General features: G+C 47.0%; 1 protein-coding gene across 1 annotated transcript; it reads left to right on the top strand.

Annotated features, from left to right (window-relative positions):
- The first annotated feature begins 859 nt into the window (after positions 1 to 859).
- Positions 860 to 21052, top strand: LOC138720328 (multiple epidermal growth factor-like domains protein 9). The gene is made up of 9 exons (XM_069856471.1): positions 860 to 1238; positions 5467 to 6000; positions 7334 to 7469; positions 9894 to 9982; positions 11660 to 11723; positions 12622 to 12710; positions 13511 to 13623; positions 15761 to 15917; positions 18060 to 21052. The coding sequence occupies exons 1-9, from the start codon at positions 1184 to 1186 to the stop codon at positions 18209 to 18211; spliced, it is 1389 nt and encodes a 462-aa protein (XP_069712572.1). The 5' UTR covers positions 860 to 1183; the 3' UTR covers positions 18212 to 21052.
- The last annotated feature ends 1410 nt before the right edge of the window (positions 21053 to 22462 follow it).

Here is a 22462-nt window from a genome sequence, read left to right on the forward strand (position 1 = left end):
GGGCATCTGCGTCCTTCACAGATGTACATGTCACAGATGAGGAGCGGCTGAGAGAGCTGGGGTGGTTTAGCCTGGAGAAGAGGAGGCTGAGGGGAGACCTCATTGCTCTCTACAACTACCTGAAAGGAGGTTGTGGAGAGGAGGGTGCTGGCCTCTTCTCCCAAGTGACAAGGGACAGGACAAGAGGGAATGGCCTCAAGCTCCGCCAGGGGAGATTTAGGCTGGACATTAGGAAAAAATTTTTCACAGAAAGGGTCATTGGGCACTGGCAGAGGCTGCCCAGGGAGGTGGTTGATTCACCTTCCCTGGAGGTGTTTAAGGCACGGGTGGACGAGGTGCTGAGGGGCATGGTTTAGTGTCTGACAGGAATGGTTGAACTCGATGATCCGGTGGGTCTCTTTTAACCTGGTTATTCTGTGATTCTATGATTCAGCAGTACCGGCACAGGCAGAAGGATCTGGCCTCAGGGCATGAATAGCACACAGGACAGACACTGGATAATATGGGAAAAGGGATGGGACCTCTCTAAACTTAATGCACTCACCTCAAAATCATCATTGTTGGGGTTGTTGAGTTTGATTCTGATCACAACAAATTGATGCATCAAGCTTGATGCCCTAGGGACAACAAGGTGGGGGTTAGAGGTTTCCCAATCAGCATTTATGTTGACCAAAAGGTAAATTTTGATTATGACATGGTTGCTATCACTTAAAATGGGAGCTGCTTTGAACTGTGGGCCCTTCTGGGGTTATTTCTTCTTTTTTTTCTTCTTGCAGGAAATCCTTGGTGTCTATAAAATGAACTCCTTTCACTTCATGAGGTCACGGGGGGGCTGGCCAGCAGCCAGCCACAAGGCTCCTGCGTGGCTCTGCCCATCGCTTCCTTCAGGACGCTTCTCTTGCGTGTATTTCTGCACACGGCAAGAGGAGGCTTAGATCTGGGTTTTTTTTGCTCGGTATTTAGTTTGCGTTACGCTCCGAGAAGGCCAGTAACATCTTAAGACCTGCTGCAGTCTCCAAATATAAAACCCCCCTTTGTTGGGGAGAGGTTGACTTGACTAAGCCTCATGATCAGAGTCAGGTGACAATAATGAGCATGAAACTGGAAGAGAATAAACAGTTGGGCGTATGAGATTAGCTGCTGATCTTGCCTTTTGACAAACTGTGTTACTCCTTGGGGAAAAATGAGTGTCTGGCCCTCTCCTCTGCTTTGGAGCTTAACTACAGCATGTTTAACAGGTAAGTCTTCCTGAGGTGGTGTTTCTCTTTGCTGGCTGCGTGCGGAGGTGGGTAAAGTTGTAATGGGCTTGTGAAAGCTCTGGGCTTCGTTGTCGTGGGGTCCTGCAGAAGGGCAGGGCAAAGGGGGAAAGGCAGGAAGGGAAATAAGCGTTGAAAGATAAGCATTGTTGGGAGTAATACATGGTAATTATAAAAACTCGCTTTTACGAGAAAAAGGAGGAAAAGCAGAGCCCTATTATCCCACATGCTGAAGATTTGCAACGGCCCAAAAGAGCAGGATACCTTGCTATGTTTGCTTTCTTCTGTGTTTTGGTAACTGGGTCTTTATAAGAGAGTATATACAGAAATGCCTGAATATTTTTGTAATCATGCATCTATCTGCTTCTCTCTGTGTTCTGCCCATCCTTCTGTACTGCTGAAAAAAAACCCTGTGTTTTTACAGTAGATCTTGTTTCTATTTGGGATCTGCAAAACTTGTTGCACTTCAGATCACGTACCTTCCAGGGCGAGCCTGGCCAAGGGGAACGGGAGGCTCCTTGGGACAAGGTGCTGCCCTACACCCTTCTCACTGCAGCCCATCCCTGTCTGGGGAATCGGAGGCTGCTGGGGGGCCTGCAGCTCTCCCGCTTCTTGGAGTACGAACCCAGCAGCCCTGTTGGGACAATTTGAATTTTACAGAGTTCTTTGGAAGGGGCAAAACCACTTAGAGCGGTTACCTACCAAGCTCACCTTAACTGGGTGCATCCAGGGCAGCCTGCACACGTAACAAGGTACGAGCTATAGTCTGGCAATCTCATGAAATTAAACAATTTGGGGAAACTCCATTTCAGGAGACAATTATTCACCTGTTGAATTCACCAAAGGTGATGATTATCTTCACCTAGATCTAGAACTGTTGACTCGGTTGTGTTTTGTTTGGCTTGAAAGATTAGTTTTTCAGAAGAGCAGACTGTACAGTTGTGCAAGATGGCAGGAAGGAGAAATAAGGGAGTGTCCATCCTATTTCTGCATTTTGGGAGTTCCCACCCTGTGCCTGTGTGACTTGCAAGCCAGCAGAGCTGCCTGCCTTCTGCAGCAGGAAGGATTAGCTCTGGAGTTGAGTTCAGTAACCTTCACTAACATCCTCAAGGCTTTTGGAGTGAAACGTCATACTAAGGCACTGGACAAAATGACCCATCCTTGAAGTGTTCCTGGAGACGCTTTTGTTGATTCATTGTGCCCCTAAAAAAAAAAAAGTTCTAGAAGGAAAGATCACTGCTCCCTGGTGTAGACAGTGTAAGTGTTGGAGAGGAAGGTCACAAAGATGATCCGAGAGCTGGAGAACTTCTGATACGAGGACAGGCTGAGAGAGCTGGGGTTGTTCAGCCTGAAGAAGAGAAAGCTCCGGAGAGACCTTACAGCAACCTTCCAGTACTGAAAGAGGCTACAAGAAAGCTGTAGAGGGGCTTTTTATTAGGGAATGCAGAGGTAGAATGAGGGGTAATGGTTTTAAGCTGATTTTTTTCTGGTGAGGCTGGTGAGGCACTGGCAGAGGCTGCCCAGAGAAGTCGCAGATGTCCCATCTCTGGAGGTCTTTGAGGCCAGGCTGGATGAAGCTGTAAGCAACTTGACCCAGTGGGATGTCCCTGTCCATGTCAGGGGGGTTGGAACTGGATGGGCTTTAAGGTTCCTTCCAACCCAAACCATTCTATGATTTTATGGAAAAGGTCTGATGAAGCTAAGATTATTTAAGTGTTGCTTTTTCACACTTGTTTCATATAACCAGTAAAACAAAACATCACCCATTTTTACTAGATGCTCAAAGCTATTTTTTCTAGACTGTCTACTTCTTTTTTTTTTCCTAGAAGCTGTTTGAATGAATTTATGATGTATTGGCTACTGAAGGCTGTTGATAGCTACTGAAGCTTTGCAAGCAACACTTTAATGATTATTTTAGTAACATGTTATAGAATCATAGAACCATTAAGGTTGGAAAAGACCTCTGAGATCATCCAATCCAACTGTCAGCCCAACACCATCATGCTTACTAAGCCATGTCCCAAAGTGCCATGTCTACATGGCAGGGAAGGAGACTCCGCTACTTCCCATTATGAAAATATGTTTTCCAATTAAAAAAAAAATCTATCTTAACAGTGCCACTATTTAATGCCAGAGCCAACCAACCAACAAAAGCTTACAAAGGGGCAATTAAAAAAAAAAAATCTTTAAGGGAAAAAAAAACACCAACCAAATTCATCCAGCTGTGTGCAACTCAAAGTGTTTAACTCCACTGCAGCGTCTCTGGCTGGCAGAGCTGAGCACCAGTCAGGGACAGGCTGCTCTGGGAGATCAGACTTTGATCCTGGGGGTCCTTTTGAGAGTTTTTCCCAGGAGAATGTGAAGGTGCTCTTGATTTACTGTTTATCTTGAGAGTAGTTTAATAAAACCTGGGACAGGCTTGGCCCTTTGCCAGCAGTGGGGAAAGAAAAGCAGACTGACCTCATGTAGATAAGACAGATGAGGGGAATTGCATTTCCATCCTGGATGGAAGTGTGGCCAAGGTACCTGTGTCTTCTGTGGATTCTTGCAGAGCTGCTCTCCTTGCCTTGAGCCAACGCTGGCATATCCAGGTCACTTGGATTTGGGATTGCCACAAGCAAATAAACCACAAAATGACCACAGTTCAATTCAGCATCTCTGTTTTGGGGGCTACAGCAAGAAAATGTAGGCAGTGGGCCCAGACGGCTGGGTGTTCATCTGCTGGTTCCCTCAGTAGCTACGGCAAGATGGGGCTTTCGCTCTGTGGAGCACAAAGCAGGCAGTATGCAAGAGGAGGGAGCACTCCCAACAGGCTCTCTTCATGTGATCGCAGCTTTGTAAGGATTCTTTTATACAATGTCCTTGTCTTACTGTAGAAATTTAACTAGTTATTAGTCAACTTGGTCTGTGTGATATTGTTCATACCACGGAAGTGCTAAGCACTGGTACCTGTGGCAGCTGGCCTCACACAGTGTTGCTCAACCTGAGAGAGAAATCAAAGGTCAAGGGAGAACTGGGCTTAGGGAAAAAGCTTGCAGGGACCTGTGGGTCTGCTGTCACCAGGTACTTGTGCAGTCACCATTCAAAAGTGTGGCTCCCCGAGTCTCCAGCTCCTGATTCTGCTCTTGTCCTTCCTTGTCACATCTCATTGTCAGGTGTCAGCTGTGTTCTTCAGGCTCCCATAAAGCAATTTATTCTAACAGTCCTTTCATTTCCCCCTGGCAATGGCCAGCAGGCCCGTTTGTCGTGGTGGCTTAGCAGATGTGTGCTAGTTCTAAGAGTGTAAACACCATGTCATCCACCACAGTTGAGTGCTGATGCTGTATGAGGTTGGATGTGTTCAGAAGCTGCAGTTATTTTAGAGCAGCCCTGAGTGTCTGCCCCAAGCTGATGTGACATTTTCTGTGGCACGAGCTGGCTATCGCGGCTTTGCTTTGCTTCATATGCTTAGTACCACACTGCTGCATTGAAAGCAACTTGCTGCTTTTCATGTTTAGTTTCATGGGTGTCTCCTCCGTTTGGAGACTGAAGATGTCCCCTGTGGTTGTGTGCTGAGAGGCTTTCACCAGCAGATAGCATTTCAGTCCCTGACGTATCGCAGCAAAACAACTTGAACTGCAGTAATACCCTTTTTCTCTGAAGATTACAGCTATCCCTGCTCTGACAGGGGGATTTGGGAATCAAAGCAAGACTTGGCCTGCAGGCTCCCTTCTGATTACTGGATGTATCTCCAGAACAGCTTTAAAAAAAGAAATCCCAAACCTATGACTTCTCTTTGCTGATCCCTTTAACAGAGATGGGATAAAACAGCCAGTTACTTGACAAGCATCTTAAATCAGATTGTCCTGGGATCTCAGAGTAAACTGTCTCAAGCTGCCACCATCAAAATCGAGTGTTTCAGGCAACTTTCATGCCCTTTTATCTAGGAGAGCCAGACCTCCTGGACATAGGCATCTACTGAGTTGTGGCTTCATGGACCCTCTACTGTACCTCCTTGATAAGTGTCTTGTGTGCCAGGGATGCTCAGATGCTGCCAGAGCTGTCTTGCTTCTTTCTGCCGCATGGCTCTGTAGTGGAACGTAGCCAAAGGAATTTTCTGGACATTGAGCAAAGATACACAGGTTAAGCTGTTATGCAGAGCTAAGGGGGGAGCCCTCATTGAAAGCAGAACAATAATGTGGGTGCTGATTATGTTTTTTTCTTCTCGTAGGTATTGCTTTAGGCCAGATAACCACCACCCAGGTCCCCACTGCACCAACACCAGTGTCTCCCGTTGAAACCACCACCCAGATCCCCATTGCATCAACCCCGATGCCTCCCAGTGCAACTACCACCCAGGTTCCCATTGCATCAATCCCAGCATCTCCTGCTGCAAATGCTACCGCAGCCTCTGCAGCCCCAACGGTCTCTGCAATGCCCTCACCTGGAGCGGCATCAACCACTGCAAACCTTGTCGCATCCACGGCAGCGCCGTCTGCTGATCCAAGCACACAGAAGCCTGCTCAGACTCTACTTGCCACTGCAAATGTGACCATCCTGACCTCTGACGGCATGGCCACCTCTCGAATATCTACAGGACCAATGGCCACATCCACCAGCATCCCCTCAGCCCCTCCAGCTGTGACCACGTCTCCTGAGGTCCCATCAGCAGCTCCATTCTTCACCACTGCTAAGCCCTCGAACTGCAGCAGAGTGAATGTGGCAGCATGTGCCCCCTGCCTCCCAGGGACGTTTCCCAATGAAGGTAAAAACCCATGCCTGCCTCAGCTCTCTTGTTAGGTGGAAAAGTGACTTCCCAAGGGAGTTGAAACCAGCAGATGCCGTCATGTTAGAGGCTTGGACAGGCAGCAGGGTTAGGAGTTAATTTGTTCCACCTTTCTGAAGTTAAACAATCAGCCTTTTCTGGGCACGTACCGTTCATTGGTCCTCCCAAAGCTTCCCCAGGAGGATGGAGAAATAGCAGGGTTGTGGCTGTGAAGTGAATGCAAGTACAACCTGGTTTATTGGCTGGAGGATGTTGTTTTGAGGTAGCGCCAAATATAAGGACAGCTTCCACTAGAATATTTGAAAGAAAATCTCTGCTTGGAAACAGCCTTTCAACTTAAGCTTAAGAAACCAACCAGTCAACCTCTGTTGTGGTCAGGAGTGCAAAATATTACCTTTTTCAGAAGTGATTTATGTTGTAACTTGGCTGTATTTTTTTCTTTTTAAATACCACCACCTACCTCAAAAAAAGGCCAAGTTAAAAATAAATACCCAAATACCAGCCATGTACTTTTTGCTTCTTCCCCCACTGCAGGGTACTTTTTAAAAGAGGAACAAGCAGCTCTGATATTTTAGGGTAAATGTGATGAGGACAGGAGGCAATTCCCATGTGCAGGCTGTTCCGGCTGTTCCTCTGTGGGATCTTCTCCTCTTGCCTGAGCTTGGTTGCTGCAGCACCACAGACTGGTTCCTGCAAGCCATGGGATGGCAGATCTGAAGTGTGCAGCTACAGTAAATCGCACATGATTCCCCTGTGTAGCTCTGATTTGTTTTGTGGAGCAGAGCTTGTGTCCAGTGGGAATGTCATGACGCTGGTGCTCAAAGCTGTTGCTGCTTGAGGCAGATTCTCTGCTCTGGCTTTTAGTCTTCAGTTCTGCTTCCCACAAACCTAAATTACAGCAAACCAAAGGGACTTGATTTTTAGATTTTTGGGTTTGGGTTTTTTAATGCTTTTGTGTTAGTGTGGAAACAAGGAAACCCCTCCTGGCTGCTCAAATCGAGAGAGGGAAAAGCAGTTATCTTAATTACCAAAAAATCCGTGTTGGTAGATTTGAAGCCTTAAATCACCTATGGCTGCTCTTCAGCTTGCAAGATCATATGCATTAATATTACATATCATTAATATTAATTACATATCATTAATATTAATTACATATCATTAATATTAGAGTTTTCCACCCCCTAGGACTGTGTTGCTGGAGGGGTTGCATCCCAACGCTTCCCCACTCGTTGCAGTGACCTGTCCTGAACAAGCAAAGCAGTTTAAATCAAGTCTCCTGGGTCCTGATCCAGAACTTTTCCTTCTGCTGCAGGCGCTTGGAACTGTTCGTGCTGTGCGGGGGGCTCGTGCACGGAGCCGGGTGCCTGCATCTCCTGCCCATTGGGCCAGTACCAGCCTGAAAGTGGCCAGTTGTCGTGTCTGCCTTGCCCGCAGGGGCATTACACCAAGTAAGTGACTGAGCCCCTGGGCTTGGGGTGGTGGGTCTCCTCCCTCAAAACACTTCCCAGCTGGCAAAATCCCCTCTATTGGGCTTAAGGCAAAGGTGCTGCTAGTGTGGTTTTCACAGGTTGTTGCTTCCTCAAGAGGAACTCGCTGCCCCAGCACCCACCCGTGGTGCACAACACTTGGTGGCAGCAGTGGTCCCTGTGTGGTCCCTAGGTTCCTACAGGGCTTTGCTGCAAACTGGATCAAAGAGCTCCTTCCCTGCAAAACTGAAGTAGCTACATGCCTGTTAAACTTATCTATGGACAGTCCAAACCCCGGAGAAAGCCTCAGGTTGCCTTTGGTCTGCACTTTAAATGAAGTCCCTGTGGGGCAAGCGGTGGTGCAAAGGGGTGCACTTATTCAGTTTCTCTAGGAAACCCCAATGTGGGGAGAGCTTCCCAGCAGCTGGCTCCAGCTCTCTACAGGCTGCCCTTTTATTTTTCCATTATATTTTATATGTATTAGGAGAGAACGCATTTTTGGTGATGGAGGAACACTTGGGAGTGAAGCATGTATTATTCATCTCCCTGGCTTTCCTCTGGGATACCTCTGGCCAACTGGCTTCATCAAAGTCATCATTTGATAGGAATGGTTGGACTCAATGATCCGGTGGGTCTCTTCCAACCTGGTTATTCTATGATTCTGTGATCTCTGTCCTTTGCCCAGTTACGTTCTCAATCCCTGTTTTGTCACCTCGGAGGGATCTCATTACATTTAAGTTGCTGGTAACTAAAGAAACAGTGTGGAAAAGCTAACAAGACATCCCAACCAGAAGCCCAGCCTTGCGATTTCACCCGGCTGCCCTGTCCTGGGGACACTGTACAAATGTCCTCTGGCTCTGGGACTTGTGCATGAGCTGCTCTCACCATTCCCATCACATTTTCCCTTGGTGCATCTGATGCTTTCTGCAATCAATCAGCGGGCTGCAGGAACAGGAGTGCGTGGCAAGGGCTTCCTGGGGCTCCATCCCACACAGGGTGGTTCCATTCAGACTAGCCCTGGCAAGGGGGGAGAGGGTATAAAACCCAGACATGGGGAAGGGTGACCTGACCGTGCAGTTTATTTACAGCAGCACCTGAGTCTGAAGCCCCTAGCTTGCTCCTCCATCCTCTCCTCTCACTGTTTTTGCTGTGAGGACCTCCCTTCTTTTATTTTCCTCCACGAGTGCTTTATAAAAACCCAGTTGAGATCAGTCCCCAGGGCACCACACTAACACTCCTGTTGGGATGTCGGAGGGGGCAACACAGAGCAGGGGACCAGAAAGGAAGGGTCAGCACCAGCAGCTGGAATTACACATGCTGGGGGCCAGGGGAGGGGAGAAGAAGAGGGGATGCAGGGAGCGTGTGCATGGCCATCTCCATGGCAGCTGCCCAGGCCTCCAGGGCTCGGATGGGATCATTTAACATTTTTGTGGTATTTGGAGAATCCAGGCTCCCCTGAGCTTTGAGAGGCTCTGGCTGGCTCAGGCTCTGTGTGGGTTTGTTTCAAGGAAAGCATTTGCTGTGTTTCCAATTGATTTTTATTTTTTTTCCCATAAATCTTGCTCAGTCCTGGGGTTTCCGAAGGAATTAAAGAGCGTGTCCTTGTTTTCCTCCAAAGCATCCTTAAGTATGTGAACAAGTTCTTATACCCACATGCTTGTTGTTGGGGATTTGGCTCTGTTGGCGATGAATGCAAATGCTTTCCTTTTTCTCGGCTCTTTCCCTCTTTTCTCCCCCCTCCTCTAACATGTCTAACATGCTACATCCCCTTTCCCACAGTCCCTGTTATTTAAGGTCAGGACTCTCACACATCACTGCCTGTGGTTTAGCTCCTTTTTTCAACTCCTAGATGACCCTGACTTTCAACAACGGAGCAGCTCCTTTTTGAAATTGCTGATGGATACTGAACATAGAGCACCTTTCCAATTCAATTCAGTTTCCAAGTGTGGATTTAAGAGCCTAACTTGTAGCCAAGTTTAAAACCTTTGTTTAAATACATTTTTGAAGACCTAGAATTCAGACCTGGAAGCCCATCCCTTTCCATATAGCCTGTAGGCACAGGATGTCTTTAATGTTAATTGTAGAATCATTTATTTCAGAAAAGACCTTTAAGATCATCGAGTCCAGCCGTAAACCTAACACTCTCAAATCTACCAGGCTTATGCAATAAAACAGAAATTCTGTAATAATACAGAATATAGAAATAATATGCTTACTTTTACACTTCGTTAATGTTCAGGTGAGTTCAACTTGTTTTTCTGCCTCGTTTCTGACTCGTTCCTTATAATTTACCCTTTTTCTAGACTTGTTGGCAAAAGAAAGAGTTGTGCTCTGCTCATCCTCTTAAAGTGGACAGAGGCTCAGGTGACCTGAAATAACACTCACCTCTGCCCCCTTCTTTCCCAGCTTCACAAGGAGCACCACATGCCTTCCCTGCCCACCTGGTAATTACGCTAACGAGTCTGGGGCTACAGCCTGCCGAGCCTGCGAGAAAGGTAGGTAGGCTTTGATTTCCATTCAACCCAAATGCATTTTCATCAGGCAGTGCAATGCTTTTTCCCATGGCCAGATGCAATTACCAGGTAACTTAAAAGCACTGGAGAGCAAACAGGTTATTTTGTTCAGGCTAAAAATAGAATAGCAGTTCTCTTCCCATTCTGTTACTGACATTTTTATTAAAATGAAAAGAACAGATTGGGGAGTCGTGCTTCTGTTTGCAACAAGCTAATACTAACGCTGCAATGAAAGCCTTTCCCAGAAAATCAGGAAAAAAATGTTTATGAAATTCAGTTATAGCACAGGGGGGAGGGAAGGTGTCAAGAAAATAAAGTATTCTCTTAGTTTTAATGGCAAAACAGTGTAAACCATCTTTGGTTTTAGTTAAGCAGTCTTCTGCAGTTTGAATATTATGTGTAATACTCTCCTTAATCATCAGACATTAAAGACAGGGCTTTCAGTGAGCTGCTTTGCACCTGACTAGTGCAATTTGAGCCTGGTACAATGTGTTCGTAGACAGTGTAACAACATGTTTAAAACAGACCCACATTTACTTATGCAAAAATCCTAATTAGCACATGCAATGCAGCAGCTGCTCTGTACACAAATTAAATGCTCCTCATGCATGCACAACTGTTCTTTTGAAAATCCGCTCACCAAACTGCTTGGCTGGTACCTTAAATCTTGGCTATCGCTTGTTAGGTTTGCGAGGAAAAATATCTAACAGGTGACAGCGCTGCGTTGTCACTCCTTTTACTCAGCAGACTTGAACACCCTGTTTGACCACATAGGGGGCTCTAAAATCACGCTAAAATCACTCTAAAATCAATTATAAACCTTAAAAAGGTTCCAGCTCCACAGGCACCTTAATTCTGTCCGTCCAACGTGAACCCATGGCAGCAACCAGTGTCGTACATCATCAGGCACCTTCCCCAAACCACCTGAACTCTCGAATGATGCTCTCCTGCCCGTGGAGGTTCCCGTTGGTGTGGCAGCAACTCCTAAGCTGCGTCCTGCCTGCCCCCTTGCCCACAGCATGAGTGTTTCAGGGAATTTCACTCCTGTGCTTTTTTGGGGAAGGGCCTGTGTGTGTCCTCCTGCTCTTTGTGGTCCTGGTGGTGCTGGGAGGGAGAGCAAACAGCAGATTTCTTAACCGAGCAGAGCTGTCCTGGTTAGTGGGTCCTATCTCTGTCCCTTTGTGGGGAAGGACGTGCACCCCAAGCTTCTTGGGGTAGGGAAAACCCTGGAGAGGTTTTGGTGACCAGAAGGGTTTCCTCTGGCCAGGCACCAGCTCCAGCTGAATAACCCAGGAGGCAGCACTGGGATCACCTACCTCAGTTTCACTCCAGTTCAAGCTGTGGTGCTAGGAAGGTTGACGGGGCTTTCTGTCCCATGATGGGGTTTCAGTTGTGAGAATGACATCAGGGAAAACTGCCCATGTTCCCTTGTGCTTCCCTTGGCACAGCAGAGGTTGTCAGGGAAGTTTTATTGCTCTGTCAGGGCTTTTGACAAATACAAACCCAAACATCCTGAATTAACCCCATGAAATGCCACCCAGGGCATGTTGTGGGGCACTGATTTGGTTGCTTGTAAAGTGGAGATGAGCAACTATGCAAGGATGCGCGGCAATGACGGTGAAGGGAAGATCCTGAAGCCTTACTCTTCTCTTTTTGCAGGGTATTTTAGCTCCAAGCAGAATGCAGCTTTTTGTCTGCCTTGCCAACCTGGGTCGTTTTGCAAGTAAGAAGTCCACGTGACCTTGGGCACTGAGGGTACAAGGAGGGATGGTGTATTTTTGGTAGTCAGCACTGGGCTGAAAGATCCAATGTCATGGCCAAAGGCAAATTGCCTGCCATAGTTGTAGGGATGCTGAGCCCTGGTGAGAGAGGGATGGTACTTTGCCATCCCCTCTTGCTGATGCTTTGTGCTGGGTGGGCATCGCACACCACTGCTAGGCAGAGTGATTCTGGCACAGGGATTGAGCTGAGCATCACTCTGAGTTTTGTAGATTTAAGCTGAGATGATGGTTTGTTTATCCTGAGTCTGGATGTGCAGAAGGCAGCAGCTAAATGACTCCAGGTACGTTGTTACCTTTGGAGTGGGAGAAGTGCTGCTGGGTGCCTCATGATGGGATTCATACCCTCCCATGTAGGGATGTCTGCTCAGGGGTTGCAGGGTTTATACCAAAGCAGGAAAGCTGGCATGTGAACACTTACCTTCCTTCTGACCTTGCTTGTTCAGGTTACGCAGCAGATCTCTGCTGCAATTTGATTAAATTGCCCCAAAAACAGATCCAGATCTTACCCAGCTGCATCTCCAGTCTCTCTCCCAACTCCCTTCAGCATCCCTTGACCAGCTCCAGCCAAGTTAGCTGAGGAATACCAACTTCTGTGATAGCAAGATCCTACAAGTTTCATGCAATTAAGCAATCGAAGAGAGGACAGAAATCGTATGCCCAGTCATTATTAGACATGGGAGAAACCACGCTGGAAAGAGAACACCATGAATGCCTGCAAAATGGACAAAGCTTATCTCCTGGTAGATCCTGGAGAATCCAGCCTGTGCTGGCTTTGGTTGGGTGATCTGGTCTGGGAAGTGCTTGTCCTACATTGTTGTCTGTCTGCTCTCCCTACGCCAGCACCACCAGCTGCACGGCGTGTCTGCCTTGCCCGGGTGGGCAAGAGGCTCTTCGGGAGGCGTCGGGGGAGTGTGAGCCCTGCCGGCCAGGTAACTTCTGCAGTGGAGGGTGGGCAGTGACAGCCCAGCTGGGAACGCGCAGCTTTCGCACCAGAAGGAATGATTTTATCCCAAACTCATCTCTGTCACCTCATGAGGCTGGGAAGCAGCAGTGGCGAAGGGGAAGGTCAGTGAGGGGAAGTGAGCAAATTACTCCACTCCTTCCATCACTGCCTTGAGTAACATCAAACCGCAACGGGTGAGCCAGGGGGAGGGCAGAGGAATCCAGCCACCCTGCAACCACCAGCAGTGAGATGTGAGCCTCCTCTCTGGGGGGCAGCAGGGATTTCTTGCAGTTAAGCTGCCTTTTAAACATCCAGAAAAGCATTCACCGCTTTGAGACCCAGCACTTCGGTGACCCACCATTCCCACAGAGCTTAGGAAACTGAGCTGTGCTTTAAACTTAGCTCAGTGACTTTCAAACGGCTGGAGAAAGTGTTTGAACCCAGAATTAGAGAGGATGAAATGGAGCAGACCTCCAGCTCCAATTTTCCCTCTTCCTTAAAGCCAGGGCTCACTATTAAACCCATCTCCCACCAAACTCCTACTCAAACTTACTGTTTGCCAGCTCTAACCCCAGGGATCTTTTAGTCCCTCTGTCTGTTTGTTCTCTTTTGTGCCCCTTTGCCACCAAGCAAGGCCTGAAGTCCAAGCTCAGGTTTCGTTACACACGTGAAGTACTTAACAGTCTTTCTCCTCATGGATTTAAAAGCTGGAGTATCCGTACGGAATTGCAAAGGCCTCGGGGGTCTGGTCACAGATATTAATTTTGTGCTTATTTGCTACTTTAGGTATGTTCAAAGGTCCCAGTGACAACAGGTGCAAGGCCTGCAGGACAGGAGAATACCAGTTACAGTGGGGCAAGGAGAGCTGTGACCTGTGCCCAGAAAATCACTACTGCCCTGTGAGTAGTTTGGTTTAACAGCCTGGATTAACAAATACTGCTGTCCCATGACAAGCTAAATACACTTTGATTAATACCATGGTTATCTGAGCCTAGTTCCTTTTCTTTTACATAGACAGAGCCCAGATGGAGGGAGGGGTACCAATATATATCATCATAGAATCACAGAATAACCAGGTTGGAAGAGACCCACCGGATCATCGAGTCAAACCATTCCTATCAAACACTAAACCATGCCCCTCAGCACCTCGTCCACCCGTGCCTTAAACACCTCCAGGGAAGGTGGCTCAACCCCCTCCCTGGGCAGCCTGTTCCAGTGCCCAGTGACCCTTTCTGTGAAGAATTTTTTCCTAATGTCCAGCCTAAACCTCCCCTGGTGGAGCTCGAGGCCATTCCCTCTTGTCCTGTCCCCTGTCACTTGGGAGAAGAGGCCAGCTCCGTCCTCTCTACAACCTCCTTTCAGGTAGTTGTAGAGAGCAATGAGGACTCCCCTCAGCCTCCTCTTCTCCAGGCTAAACACCCCCAGCTCTCTCAGCTGCTCCTCATAAGGCCTGTTCTCCAGCCCCCTCACCAGCTTTGTTGCTCTTCTCTGGACTCGTTCCAGAGCCTCAACATCCTTCTTGTGGTGAGGGGCCCAGAACTGAACACAGGATTCGAGGAGCGGTCTCACCAGTGCTGAGTACAGAGGGAGAATAACCTCCCTGGACCTGCTGGTCACGCCATTTCTGATACAAGCCAAGATGCCATTGGCCTTCTTGGCCACCTGGGCCACTGCTGGCTTGTGTTCAGTCGCGGTCAACCAACACCCCCAGGTCCCTCTCCTCCAGGCAGCTTTCTAGACAGACTTCTCCTAGTCTGTAGCACTGCATAGGGTTGTTGTGCCCCACGTGCAGGACCCGGCATTTGGCCTTGTTAAACCTCATGCCATTGGACTCTGCCCAGCGGTCCAGCCTGTCCAGATCCCTTTGCAGAGCCTCCCTACCCTCCAGCAGATCGACACTTCCACCCAGCTTAGTGTCGTCTGCAAACTTGCTAAGGGTGCACTCGATGCCTTCATCCAGGTCATTGATGAAGACATTGAACAGGGCTGGACCCAGCACTGAGCCCTGGGGAACCCCACTTGTCACTGGCCTCCAGCTGGATTTCACCCCATTTCCCACCACTCTCTGGGCCCGGCCAGCCAACCAGTTTTCCACCCAGGAGAGTGTGCGCCTGTCCAGGCCAGAGGCTGACAGTTTCCGAAGCAGAACGCTGTGAGAAACTGTGTCAAAGGCTTTACTGAAGTCCAGGAAGACACATCCACAGCCTTTCCCTCATCCAGCAGCCAACAAAAAGGACAACAAATTAACAACAAAAGGAAGGCGAAGGAGAATCTCCATCCTTTACTGCATGCAGGGGGAACAACAGTGGCAAAGGATGAGGATAATGCTGAGACACTTAATGCTTTCTTTGACTCAGTCTTTAATAGTAAGGTAAGGTGTTCCCTGGGTTCTCAGCCTTGTGAGCTAAAAGATAGGGAGGAAGAGCAGAACAAAGCTCCAATGATCCACGAGGAAATGGTTAGAGACCTGCTCGGCCAAGCAGACATTTCCAAGTCTATGGGGATGGATGGGATCCACCCAAGGGTGTTAAGAGAGCTGGCAGAGGTGCTTGCCAAACCCCTTTCCATCATCTACCAGGAGTCCTGGCTGACTGGGAAGTTCCGCTTGACTTAAAACTGGCAGATTTTAACACCCATTTACAAGAAGGGCTGGAGAGAGGATCCAGTGGACACATATGGCTGGATTCAGTGATCTCAAAGATCTCTTCCAACCAAGCGATTCTGTGATTCTGTGGTTAAAATTATGAGTCTGGCTCTGTGCCACCCTTGGAGCTGCTGCGCCATCAGGGGAAAATCAGAGGATGGTGTATCCATTACTGACGGGTTCTGATGTATGGATGTGCTGTATAATGGCACCTTCTGCTCTTCACCCTGCTCTGAGTAACAGCACTGGGGCAGAAAGGCTGTATTTAATGACGGCAGTTTCATTTCTTGGTTATTTTTCTGATGCTGAAGGTCACCTCTGTTCACACTAGTTACCTTCTGCAGTCTTCCCCGTTTGCTGGCACTGAGTGAGTTGCTTTGTCTCTTGAGCAGAGTCCAGATGTGAACCCAGTCAGGTGTCCTCCTGATGCCTTTTGCCCGTCAGGCAGCTCTGAGCCGGCGTACTGCATGGAGCTTTTCCTTTACAAGGCAGGGGACTCCTGCCAGCTGACCCCCCTAACAGTTGTTCTCCTGGCCATCTTCTCAGCAGGTAAGTAAGCGTCGTTCTTCTCTGTCCTCTGATAAAATTAGACACCCATCTCCAGCTGGGAGCCTTCCTGTTATGCCAACAGTGTTTCTGGATGGTGTGTGTTATGTTCCTGGAAACTGGATTTCTAACAAAGGTCTTTGCTTTCAATGCAATCCATCATTCTTTCCCTACTTGTAAGTAGGGATAATGAAGGAAGGTTAGCACAGTGCTGCATGTTCTTTGGCCTTGGGAAGCAGGTGTGTATGGGCCCCAAACCAGGAAATTCTTGGCTGCCCCTAAAGTAGGAAAAAGGACAATTTCCTTTTGGTGCAAGACTTGAAGTTTCCTAAAAGCTTTCTCCGCTGTAACTCTTGCCGCAGCATCCAGGAGGACAGGGCGCTGTCAGCTCGTGCAGTGTTGGTTCTGTTAATGCTGCAGTGCCCCTTGTAACCAACAGAATGAAAGACAACCACCACCTACTGAGTATGTGGACCATCCCTCATCCCAGCCGCCACCTGCTATAATTAGCTCATTAGGACGAGCCAATGGGTGGATGAGCTTTTCCATCTGGAAGCTACACCATGAATACTCTTTCCAAAACAATGAATACGCATTTGTTGTCTTAGCAAAGGGGAAAACCAAGAGTTCTAGAGTTTTTAATCAATGTTTGGGGGAGGCTTAATCAGAGTTGCAAATGAACAACTGTTACTGCTGTGGATTGTAAAAAGAGCAGAAGAGCAAGCTGGGAAGAGGGACTCGTCTCCTGTGCACAGGCAGATGAACAGAATTCCTTGAGCATTGTAAGTGCCAGGTACACTGCCAGCTCTCTTGACGCATGATTTTAATCTCTAAATCATAGCAATGACTCAGTATTTAGACGATAAGGAATTATAAGCTTATATCCACAGGGCTTTGTGTTTTAAGTGGGTCATTTATGTGCTCCCTCAAGACCCATTCTCCAGTCCAGCTCACTGTTAAAAGGCACGGTGGGAGATAAAATAGATGTGCTACTCCCCGCAGCAAATAAAAAGCAAAGCTGCGTCTTCAGCAACAAAGCGGGGCAGGTTGTTCTCATCCAGCTCCTCTCAGCACCTGAGGAGAGGACTCCATGGTTACGTGAGAGGAGAAGAGGACAGGAGGGGCTGGAGGAGCTATAGCTCTAGCAGCACTGCCTGACTGCGCTTCCCCCGAGACCAACAGTGTCCTGGTGAGAGCAGACAAGGGTCATTCTCACAGAGCTGGGGCTTGGAGCTGTGGAAATCTCATCCACTGGCCCATATCCCCTTGTCTTAGGCTGTAGTCCAAAAAATCTGCCAAAACAGATGCCATCTGACATGAGTATTAATTAGAAAAAGTAGATTAAAATGAAGCATATAAAAAGCCTGTCCAAGGCCTGGGACAATTGCCCATTAGCCAGCATTTCTGCAAAACGAGTCTGAGGGTCACACAGCAGTGTTCCACAGTGAAGTCCTGAGCTCGCTCGGGAGAGGGGTGAGAGGAGGAGCCCACACCAGAACCTGCGAGCATTTCACGGCTGGTCTAACAGATGAATTGTTTACCGTGAGACTGTCGGCACACACAACCTAAATTTGGACATATTTGTCTGGCCATATTGCATCACCGCGACAGATTTGTGCTCTTCTATTAAGATCGGTTTTCCCTGATTCTGCCTCTGCCAGATCCAAACAAACAGTGGGTCGCAATGCTTGATATTTGCCAATTATTTCCATGGCTATGCCCAACCTACAAGTAATTTTTCCTGACAGTCCTGATCTCAGTCTAGACTGAAAGCTAATCTAGGTCGGTTACTTCTTGTAAACGCTGCACAGAGCAAACCTGTTTCTCAACAAGATCCTTTGGTGGGATCGGCAATGGATAAGATGCCAAGTGGAGAATCATGGTTCCACAGAGTGCAGAGTAAATGGAAGTTACTAAATTATCTCATTAAAAGCTACTGTTAATTCTCTACAACTTCCAGAGTAAAACTGAAATGTTGAAGTTGAATATTTGTTATTATAGCTAGCAAACCTTTTAGTGTGCAGTATAGGAGAAAAAACCCCTTAATTTACCAGAAGAGAATATTTGAAGTGGGAAGCCCTGAAGCAAACACCACCTGACACTTCACCTTCCTGTCTGAAAATAAGTGTCATTCCTTCCTTCCAGGTGTAATCCTTGCTGTCTTTCTAATAATTCTGAGAAGAGGGCAAGAATATAGCAAGAAATCATTGAAGTCTTTATTGCTACCCAGAGACTCAGGACGACACAGCAGTTACGGAGGGATCGAGCACAGGGAACCAGTCTATGCTGGCTGGTAGCACAGGTTGTACCATCAGCAAGCACCTGCATCTCTTTTCCCAGGGCAATACAGATGTGTGTGTATGGGCAAGATGTTTATCTGTGAGCAACTTATTTCTGCAGAGCTAGAAGATAAGTGCCGAGAAAGAAAAGTGAATTTTTCAGTTGTGTCTACTTGTGCTAACCAACCCAGCTGCCTGCTGTACTAAAATGGACTGATGGAAAAAGTCTTCCCCTCTCAATTGCTGGCTTCTTTCTCAAGTAAATACTTTTCTATTTCCCTCCAAAAAAACCAAAACCCCAAACAAACAGCAAACAACTCTGTCTCTCTCCTCATTTAAAACACTCAGCTCAACAAACTGGGTGAGGATTAACCTTTCCAGTTACTGAGGTTCCTGCAATACAAGAACTTCCACCTGAGCTGGAACTAACATCAATTTGCTTCCTTTTCAGAACATGCAGTATTTTTTTTTCCATTCTCAAAACTTACCCTTGCTTTAAGTAATAGTAAAGTCAAGGAAAGGGATCCCAAAGCCTTCCCCTTCCTCTCAGCTGTGGGAAAACATGTGCCACTACAATAAAGGTTGATTCCTAGACAAATATTTCCCTGTGTTTCCTGCTGTAAGCTGGTGCTTTGTACTAGAGCTACACAAGCAGCTCAGCACCTCACCGAAATTATTTGTTTCTCCACCAAGCCACACTGCTAAGCCATGAAGCTCTGGCAATGCCCTGGAGCCAATGGACGGCGCGCTGCAGCCACTGAAGATGCCCAGGAAACGTGCCTATACTAGACCCCACCACCTAAATCTCTGTGCGAAGTTCTTGCCCTGATCCCTGACATGTGATTCACCTCCCACCCATGAGAGCAGCACATGCCACTTGTACCAGTTCGCCCAGTATGGAGCTGTGGGACTCCAAGCTCTCCCCTGTGCAGCTGGCCTAGTTTAAGCATCTGGTTAAACTGACGTGATTTGTATTTTTCAAATTGTGCAGCAGTTTGTATGCTGGGTTGACTCTTCTCTTTTTAAACTTGTTGTTTGCTGTATTTTCCCTGTCATCTTCTTTCTCACAGTGATGTTTATTCAGCTTTCTGCACCTGGTCCTTGTGACCACGTGAGGTCTCACCAGCACCCCAGGCACTCAGCAGTGTCCATCCACTGTAATCACAGAATCACAAGGTTGGAAAAGGAACAGAGCTGGCTTCAACAGCTCCATGAAATCAGTACCTGGGGTCTCAACTTTCCCACGCTGTTGTCTTCCCTCTCCTCCTACAGCAAAATGCAAACGTGCAGTAGGGGTGCTGCGCAACCCCAAACGGACCAGCCAGCTCGACCCTTCGTCACAGCGCTGTGCTGCACCAGCACTAGTAAAATCAGTAACTCCTATTAAAAGATCTATGCTTTTAAATGAAGGTGCGCTGAGGTGGAAGCAGGTGTTACTTTTCACATTCATCTCTTCACAGGGCTACTGCAGCAGCCAAGTCAGCTAAGTAACCCACCTGGTGGGGGTTAAGTGGTCACTGATCTCAGCCGTTCATGCTCCTCTCTTGCTGGCGGCCTGTTATACTGTGTTCAAACAAAAAAAAAAGTATCAATTCTCTGATCTCTCTCGACTCTGCCAGATGAATAAATGGATGGGAAGATACGTACATCACCCTTTGTGGTCACATGGATTGCTTAGAGGTTGTACGTGCCCTGCGCCTGGAAGTGTTCAAGGTCAGGCTGCATGGAGCTTTGAGCAACCTGATGGAGTGGAAGGTGTCCCTGCCTGTGGTGGTGGGAGGGAGTGGACTAGGTCCCCTCTAACCCAAACCATTCTGTGATTCTAATCTGGATGAGCAGCAACATGCATAGTACCTCTAACCACCCCCTCAATGCCACCTCGTTATCAGTTCCCTCAGCATTTTCCAAGTAGCCTCCTGCACCAAAACCATCCCCTAGTCTCATTTTTGTCTGTTCCCAAGCCAAATTTCTCACTGAATCTTGGTTACCTCCTCGTTCCTTTCACCCAACCTCCTTCCAAGTCTATCTCCTTATTTGAAATCTGGTATCTCTTGGGGCTGTCTCAGCTCTGAGAAGAATGAGGGCCTCGGCAGCAGTGGCCACCAGGAGACCCTCCTCATGGCTTTTGTGTTGTGCTGGAAACAATGCCTTCACCCCTCTTCTGCTGCCCAGCCCCTCAAATGGGGGGATGGGGCATGCACAGCACAGGCAGAGCTCCCCATGTCTTCCTCAAGGGTCTCCTTCAAGCTCTTGATTGAGTAGACAGGTGGTTAAGTTTCTCAAGTGGCAAAAATAGTGGCTTTTTCCAGGAGCAGAGAGGGGACATGATCCTGATGCACAGCACCAGAGACCTCAGCAGAACAGTAATCCATTAATATTAAAGGATTTTTCTGAAAGAGTCTTAAAAAACAACGCAGCTGCTGTCAGACATCGCGATTCCACTCAAAGTCAAACCAGACCCAAACTAAAACCCAGCTGAAAAAGCAAAACGCAGTTAAATTCAGACATGACCAAGCAGGAACAGCACCAGGGCTGGCTGAACAGCCCCAAGAAAACAGAACTGGCAGGACTGCCTGACTCCAGCTCAAAGCCTGTAAAATTATAACCAATAGAAAACAACCCCTTAACAGGAAAAACTGGACTGCAAAAGATGTCAATGTTTTTGTGATAAGCAATGCTGTGAACACAAGCCAAAGCGCAATCGTTATCACTTCCAAATAAGATTAAAACATTATTTCCACCGAGACTCTTGGGAACTCTTGGAGTGCAAGTTTCACCTATGAAAGAACATCCTCCAGTTCCCTCACTGCCAACCCACACTTGCTTAGTATGTATCATTTCACCTTTTTTCTTTAAATAAAAAAAAAAATTGCAAAACCAACTATATACAATAGTTTCATAAAAAAAAAAGAATTAGCAACTTCTTAAATAACTAGGAATAAATTTTAATATTTAATAAGACACTGACATTTCTCAAGCAGTCAGACATGGAATAATGTGACTCAACAATGTGGAAAAATCCCATTAATACGTCTTTCAGGACATTGTGCTTTTCCAAGTAATTAAAATATATTAAAAAAAAAAACCCTAAAATCTGACCATGAACACAAAGCTATTGAAAAAAACAGACATTTAATTGGATTATTATTCCTAGATTGCATGAAAATACACCTAACATATTCAACTGAAAATTGTTTCCATGCTTGCTCATGTGATAAAAGAACAACAAATTCTGAATTGGCTATCATGTACCAGCTTGGAAGAGCTTGCTGGAAAAGGAAAGACATCTTTCTGCTTTGATGGGCAAGACACTAAGTACATAATGCCATACTTTAGATGTTATTTAGATGAATTTATAACAGAAAAAGCTTAGAAGTTGCTCAATGTTACAAAGTATTGAGTTGCATCATGAGAAAACTTTTTTTTTTCAAGATTGTTTTCCCTTGTATTTGAACAGTGCGAGGAGGAAAATAATAATGGAAGAGCTATTCTTTTGCCCTCTTTTTTAAAAGAAACTGCAGCCTGTTCTCCCAGTGCTGCAGAGTGAGGTAAAGAAACCTTCATTAAAAGACACCTAACCCCATCTTTCCTGAATCAGAAACTAAAATTCTACCAGATCCGTGGCTGAGCTCGTGGGGTTACATGGTCAGTACGTATTAAGGGAGAGCATGATCCACATTTCTTTTAAAGGCCAAAGTCTGTGATCAGCAGAAGGAATGAAATCCTAGCAGCTCAAAAGCAAACTCCTGGTTTGCAGTCTTACTGCTGCAAGCCTTTATTGGCCCAAAGAGGTGAGTAGCAAAGAGCAGAGAAGAGGTAGAAAGAAGCAGAAAGGCAAACAGCCACTTCCTAAGATCTGTATGTGTAAATTTAATGTCACGACAAAAGCACCAAGAGGGATTGCTTTGAACCCCAAAGTCTTTATTTACCCACAGACAGATACAAAATAGGTGGCTGTCCTGCATCCTGCCATAATAAATGTGCTTGTCAGCCCCCCGGAGAAGCAGGCAGGGAGCTGTAGGCTCTGTGACAGGCCTTCAAACAAGTGGTGTTACTGCAGCAGTATTTAGTTTAGTTCTATCAGTAACTATTTGAGATGGTGGTTTCTAGAACTGGGTATCTGCCTCTTAGGACTTGGGGCATAACTGTTCCAGGGTGCCAGAGCTGTTACACCTATACATGAAGAGGAAAAAGCGACAAAACAGCTAAAAAATTAACAAATTATAAAAGCAATGGAATGTAAAGGTAAGATTTTATAATAACTTATTT

This window comes from Phaenicophaeus curvirostris, chromosome 4 (genome assembly GCF_032191515.1).
Source record: "Phaenicophaeus curvirostris isolate KB17595 chromosome 4, BPBGC_Pcur_1.0, whole genome shotgun sequence".
Taxonomy (NCBI): Eukaryota; Metazoa; Chordata; class Aves; order Cuculiformes; family Cuculidae; genus Phaenicophaeus; species Phaenicophaeus curvirostris.